This window comes from Triticum aestivum, chromosome 1D (genome assembly GCF_018294505.1).
Source record: "Triticum aestivum cultivar Chinese Spring chromosome 1D, IWGSC CS RefSeq v2.1, whole genome shotgun sequence".
Classification (NCBI taxonomy): Eukaryota; Viridiplantae; Streptophyta; class Magnoliopsida; order Poales; family Poaceae; genus Triticum; species Triticum aestivum.
This window is the reverse complement of record NC_057796.1, coordinates 482,772,294-482,779,113: the sequence shown is the minus strand read 5'-3', so window position 1 is coordinate 482,779,113 and position 6,820 is coordinate 482,772,294. Positions and strand designations below refer to the sequence as shown.

The window sequence follows — 6,820 nt, the reverse complement described above, 5'->3', positions numbered from 1 at the left end:
CCTTCAAACTTTGTTGTATATATTTGGTTAGGCATGACTGCAACAGCTGTTTATTTTTTGTGTTTGCATCAAATTGCTTGTTTAAAGTTTATTATGTAGTTCATAAACAAAAGTTTGTCCTTTCTCAATTTAAGTTTTCAGTTGTACAACCAAGTTCCTTCTTCATACCATGTAAATTAAACTATATAGAACAAGTGATCTTCTTTTGCACTGCATGTATGCTTCTGTTCTTCATCCGTAATCCAGTGGTGTGGTGAACCTACCCACTACAGCACAATGTCATATTCTGCAATGTCTTAACTATGAACAATGTCATATCATTCTACTATTATTTAAACCGTCTCTTTATTTGCCAATCTGAAATGGTATAAATTGACAGCACACTAACCATTGATACTTATGAGTTCTTGATCTGTAATCCAGTGGTGTCGTGAAGCTGCCAACTCCTTCACAATGTCATTTCCTGCCATGTCTTGACCTGAACAATACCATATTGTGTTAATGCAATTTTAAACTGTGTCACTTTATTCGTCAGTAAGAAATGTGATGAATTGTCAGCACTGATACTTTTATGTGCAAAACCTGTCATCTGTCTGCTTGTTTATCTTTCAGAGTGAGGAAGATATAAGTGTTGAACAAGCGCAGTCTCATCATCTTGATCAGCTGCTTGCGCTGCAGCTCCCCAGCAGGGCTAACCTTTCTTGAACTCTATTGAAGTGCTGTCGGTTTTGTATATTATTTTGTCGGCGTGTTTATTTGCACTGGTGGCGATCTTTGATGCCCAGTGTATGTAATCTGCTGTCTGCTTGTGCTTTATTATCATAGTGGCGAACTTTGATGCCCAGTGTATGTAATATGCCGTAATTTCTTTATTGTACAGTCTAGGTTTTTTCTTATTCACGATGCTGTAGTTATTTTACTATATATATACGCTGTCTTCGCAGTAAACCGGCCAAACCGTAAAATTACGGTACATAATCGGGCCGTCATGCAATCACGATGTAGGTTGGGCCTGAAACGTGCCGAACAGCTCACGGGCCGGCAGCAGCCCGAAATGAACCCCGGCCCATAATTGTGCGAATCAAATCACGGGCTTTTAACAGGCCAAAATTGTCTCGGTCCTTGTTTGGCCCAATCAGATATCGGCTGCGAGCAGGCCGGATGCAAACCGGGCCGTAGTTAGGCCCAACTATATGACGGGCTTTTAACAGGCCGAAATTAATATAGGGCCGAAATGTTAAACGGGCCCTTAACAGGCCAAAACTAATATCAGGCCGAATTACTAAGTGGGCCTTTAGCAAGTGGGCCCAAAAGCATAGTGTCCAGTTGACGGGCCGAATCTGATATGGGCCATAATTGAGCCCAAAGCCTCTTAAAGGGTCGGGCCTGATCTGGGCCGTAATTTGGCCCAGAACGTTGTAGGCTTTTGACGGGCCGGATCTCATATGGGCCACTATTAGGCCCGGAGCGTGGCAGACCATTAATGGACCAGATCAAATATGGGCCGGCATTTGGCCCAAAACATGGCAGCCAGTTAATGGGCCGGCCTACTAGGGTCCTCAAAATCTTATGGGCCTACACCTGGGCCGACCCATTAATGTCGGCGAAATCTCGTGGGCCTTTAGCTGGGCCGGCCCATTATGATCCGCAAGAATCTTGTGGGCCTTTACCTGGGCCGGCCCATTATGGCACACAAAAATCTTGTGGGCCTTTACCTAGGCCGGCCCATTATGGCCCGCAAAATCTTGTGGGCCTTTAGCTGGGCCAGCCCATTATGGTCCGTAAAATCTCGTGAGCCTTTAGCTGGGCCGGCCCATTATGGTCCGCAAAATCTTGTGGGCCTTCAGTTGGGCCGGTCCACGTGTCAACATATCATAGGCGCGTCTCGCCCATTGGATGAGTGACACCTGTGCCAACGCGGACCTGACACGTGTCTCCTCCAGCCAATGATGATTTTACACGTGGAAATCCCCATTGGTCGGGGCTGTTAACGGGTTATCGGATCCAAAACCCGACCCAATAGCTTAACGGCGTTCCGTTACGGTGGATGCCACATGTCGGTCACCCTTGACGAAAGCACTTCTGTGACACGCGATTTATCGTCATGGAAGTGGACACTTCCGTGATGATAATTTTGGTAATGTCATGGAACACTTCTACGACAGCACAGGTATGACTATCTTGATTCTGTCACAAATTTGTCATGGATGTACATGCATGACAAAAAACGCGATCTACTATGACAAACACGTATCATCACGGAAGTGTATTTTTTTGTAGTGGGGGCAGCCCGACGAGATGAAAACGGGCAAAGAGAAGGGAAGTTTTATGCGGCTGCATGCACTGCTGTTATTTTTCGTGCTGCTGCAGCTGCTACACTACCGTGAGATGAAGAGAGAGAGGGAGGGAGGGGGGGAGAGAGAGAGGAGATGAGATTTTTCGTGCTTCTGCGATTTGACGTTGTTTGCTAAGAGATGAGATAAACTAGAGAGTGAGATATGAGATGGGATTTTTTTTCTTTTTTATTCTATGCTGTTCGTAGCTGTGTAGATGACAGGTAGAGACAGATTGTGGCATGTAGTTATTGCTCATGTTATATTTATTTGGTGATAGATTTATTGTTGATTTGTTGAGTGACCGGAACGCCCATGCAATTTGAAACTATCTATGTATTTTGAGTTGTGATATAATCACATTGATCTACTACTGAATCTGAGGTATACGCCAAAGCTAATTTAATTTTAGATTAGCCTTTTAATTTCCAGTAGTCATCTAAGGAGTTGTTAGTTAAGTTCTCTTAGCTCGCAGTTATGGGCATGGAGCAAACTTCGTTGCAACAGCATAGCCCAATGACACAACTCCACCACGAGGATGCAGCTGCCGCAACGCCATCCTTACTTGAACAGACTGATTATCAAATTCACCCCCAACCATACGACCAACCGCCTCATCAAGAAAGGATCTGAAGAATCTGTATTCAGTGCCGCAGTCAAATCCAGGATGGTGAACAACCAAAAAAACTAATCTACTTTGGCCTAAAACAATCCACATGCGTGGATCTGGCGACCCCCCTCACCACCGACGACCGGGATCGTTAGTTGAGGGGAGCCGCCGAAGGACGGCAGAGGAGGAACACCCTACCGACAGGTGCTGGCGAGATCGCCTATGTTTTAGTGGGAGTATATAACAGATAGTATATGGAGTAGGTGTACCTTGTAGCTTACGTAGGGCGGCCCTCTCATCCAGCTTGGCGTGATTAGTTTTGTAAGTTTAAACATTCCCTTGTGCTCAACGGGATTAGTTTTAAAAGTTCAGACAATTCCTTGCGCTGGTATGGCTCAATTGCAGGTGTGTCGCGCGGTAGCCAAGATCATCTTATTGGAATTGATCACGTCTGAATGCATTGTAGTCAGGTAGACACCGTGGCCGTTCATGGTGAGTATGGAAAGGAGTATAATTTGAACTAGAGGACATGGTCCTTCGGAGGGGTCATGAGTTGTTCTTATTGAGCTAGGCGTTTAAGTTTTTTTTCTACCGATGCAACGCACGGGCATGTTTCCTAGCCTCGGTATAACTGCAAGAAATACCCCGCTAAAATTTAAAATGCAAACAAGCCCTAGGGGGTCACTTTTGCAACTTACATCCATCAATCGTCACCAACCACTACCGTTGCTTAAGCACCACCGGATTGGAAGGATATGAAGAACCTTCACACCATGGTCCCGAGGAGCACCATCGCGACAGAATCCGCTTTGTGAGCTGATGATTGTCCGCCGCGAGCGACAAAACCATCTCCAATGTGATACGTTGACCGGGGAAGTTCCCCGTGTCTCCCGCTGGATGTCAACATCGCCGTCTTCATCTAACAAAATCAGAGAAAAAAACTAGGGCCGCCAACCATTAAGCGCTAACCCACCACCGAGCCATCTGTTCTCCCACTTAACCAATTGCAGCAACCATCAAAGAAGACGGTAACCGCCAAAGAGAACTAGCCTCATCGATCCGAGCGGCCAATGAGGAACACATGCCACCGACTCTTAGACACCACCACAGACAGCACCATCAAGATGGGGAAAGTCGTGACACCTTTATTCACCGGTGTGACGCCATTACCGCCATTAAAGCCGCTACGCCATGAAAACCGGGTGCTAACCTATCTACAAGCCGCCGCCGAAACACCGGGGCTCCCCAACCCTCCCGCCACTGAGTGGCAGACAGAGGGAGAGAAAGCCCAAGGCCTCGCCGCCAGCGCTGGATGAAGCGAAACATATTTCCTCCCTGTGCACCATGTCAGAAACGACAGGAAGGGGAGAGAAGAACAATTTGCCTTAAACAATCGCTTGTTACTACCTCACCATATGCCCAAGCTAATGTTTAGCCCCACTATTGTAATTTCTTTTGGGGGTGCTTATGGTGATGCAAAAATACTACTCCCTTCATCCAGAATTACAAATTACTTGTCGCTCAAATGGACTCTAGATACGTCCATTTGAGCGACAAATGAGTACTTACTGTACTAGTTTTCCATCCCAATGTTGTGCAAGCTGCACTGCGTCATGCTCCCCACAAGATTTTTTCTTCTACAGCTTAACCTTTTTTACATGTCAGCCTTAAGCAGCAGCAGCAGCAGCAGCAGCTGTGAACTGCTTATTTCAAATTCTTAACAAACATAAAACAGGGAGACACCAAAATAGGCATACCATAAGTAGGGATGGCAATGGGTACCCATTATCCGCGTACCCTATTAGGGTAAGGGTATGGGACAAAAAATTACCCATGGATACTTAAATGAAAAATATCATACCCATCGGGTAGAGAGGGTACAGGTATGGGATCGTATAACCCATGTACCCATCTAAAATGTTGACAGGTGGGTTTCCGTTAATATTCCAATGTATTCATTTCCCCTCCTAATCACGCTAGGTAAAAACTCTAATGTGTATTCAAATTATCTCTATAATTTATCATGAGTTCGTGAACTGAAAGTGTATGCATATGTGTTGTTATTTATGATTATGTGTTGTTGTTTAACATTTTTATATGTCACTTTATAGGCAAGTATTTTTGTTTATGAGAATATGTTGTTGTACATTGCTGTTTAAAATGTGTTGCTATTAATAATTTATGATTATATGTTGCTTTTTACAACTATTTTCTACTCAATTGATGTGTTGTAAACGCGGTTATTTGTACCCGCGGGTATCCATATACCCTGGCAGGTGACGGGTATGGGAAAAAATTGTACCCTTGACGGGTATGGGCATGGGTGATGGGTAAACATGGCTCTCAATCACTTTGCTTCACTCCGCTTGCGTGCCTCTTCTCTTTTCTTCTTGATCCACTGCTTTTCATCTGGCTCCAATTCAACGATCCAACCAGTGGCCATGCGCGCGAGCACATACGAGGTAAACATACCAGCCGCATATCCGCAGTAACGCCCAAATACAGTTAGCACTCGCAACTCACGCCTACAAGTTGGGTTCAGATGAGATAACTTGTTAACCCCACAAAAATCTTGTAAACAGAAGGTGATCATACATACCATGTGGTGTCCCCGGGTCTAGGATCCACTTGCGTGGCGAGCTCGTCGCGCAGCCGGCTGATATTTTTGCCTGCCCTGCCAGGGATATCGTAGGTCCTTTCCACATGTGAAACCTTATCGTACAGCTCCTCTCTCATGTTATGGATCTCTGTCAGGAGTTTCTCCGGATCTTCACAGCCCTGCTTTGCAGATTGCAGTAGAGTGTAAGATGAGTTACTAACTAAATGATCATTCAACGGAAAAATAGTAGTACTAGCTGGTCCATGGATCAAAGCATTTAGAAACAGGATTTTGCTATTCGGTCCTCGGATTATGCATCTTGCCAGGTCGAAAACAATTGTTTTTTTTTTCTTTTTCTTGAGGAAACACAGGAACTGGATTCAATTTTGAGATGCCCTGGCTGTTTGGCGAAACATTATGTTGGATTATCGAACGAGCTATTAGCACAGCACGTCCTAGTCCAGGTTGCAGAAACAACCGCACAGCACTGAAAAAGATATGAAATTGGTGAGCCGACGGGGGTAAAGTACCTTGGCCGCCGCCAGATTGGTGTCTGCGGCAGCAGCAGCGGAGGATGTGGTGGACCTAGCCCGGCCGACCTGGGAGAGCCTCGGGAAGAGCCGGGGCTGCGCCTTGTCCACAGGCAGCGCCGGCGTCAGGCCGCCGCCGACGAGCCTCCTCGCCGCGACTCGAAGCGCCGCCATCGGTAGTCGCCTGCGAAATAGCACGGATCAGGGGGCAGCCCGTCGCCGAATCACGACCCTCCCCCACGCTTGGCTTCCGAATCGCGGGATCGGCGAGAGGAATTTGGGGCGCGCACCTGTTCTTCTCTGATGTAGGCTAGGGTTCCTCCGCCGCTCGCCAACTCCGATCCGTCCGATGGGGAACCAAAATGCTTTCCTTTATTTCTTTCTTTTATCCACCGTCATCCAACGAACGAACGTGGCCCGCCTCCCCACTAGCAGGCCAGGCCCAGCCCACGGGCAGAACGCCACTCCCTTTAAGCCCAGTTGGTTTTTTTCTCTCTCAACTCAAAAAGAAAAAGGTTGGTTTTCTCTCCCTTTCCTTTTTCTTAATTTTCGTGATTAAAGTCTGTAGAGATTTTATAAAATTGCGATTTTTTATTCCATGATTTTTTTAATTATGGTGGAAGTATTTTTAAAATCCATAAATAAATTTAAAATCCCACAACATTTTTTGAATTCATGAACTTTTTCGAAATTCTCAAAAACAGGTAAACGTGTTTTCCCAAGTTATGATATGCTAGTTTTCAAATGA

The 6,820-nt window shown here is 45.8% G+C and overlaps 1 protein-coding gene across 2 annotated transcripts; it reads right to left on the bottom strand.

The window, feature by feature from the left end:
• Nucleotides 1-380: 380 nt before the first annotated feature.
• Nucleotides 381-6,459, bottom strand: LOC123183256 (uncharacterized). 2 transcript variants are annotated; one of them, XM_044596026.1, is made up of 4 exons: nt 6,363-6,459; nt 6,073-6,256; nt 5,543-5,721; nt 381-478 (listed from the first exon to the last, which is right to left on the bottom strand). In XM_044596026.1, the coding sequence occupies exons 2-4, from the start codon at nt 6,244-6,246 to the stop codon at nt 457-459; spliced, it is 375 nt and encodes a 124-aa protein (XP_044451961.1). In that variant the 5' UTR covers nt 6,247-6,256; nt 6,363-6,459; the 3' UTR covers nt 381-456. The 2 variants fall into 2 exon arrangements, with proteins under 2 accessions (XP_044451961.1, XP_044451960.1); XM_044596025.1 differs by lacking the exon at nt 381-478 and adding an exon at nt 3,539-5,468.
• Between the last annotated feature and the right edge of the window lie 361 nt (nt 6,460-6,820).

What these genes read in the sequence shown, in the direction of transcription:
- LOC123183256 (XM_044596025.1), bottom strand. Translation starts at nt 6,246, where the DNA reads ATGGCGGCGCTTCGAGTCGCGGCGAGGAGGCTCGTCGGCGGCGGCCTG. An exon ending in CCAATCTGGCGGCGGCCAAG is followed by an intron (nt 5,722 to 6,072) that starts GTACTTTACCCC and finishes TCTGCAAAGCAG; the next exon opens with GGCTGTGAAGATCCGGAGAA. An exon ending in AGACCCGGGGACACCACATG is followed by an intron (nt 5,469 to 5,542) that starts GTATGTATGATC and finishes CCCAACTTGTAG; the next exon opens with GCGTGAGTTGCGAGTGCTAA.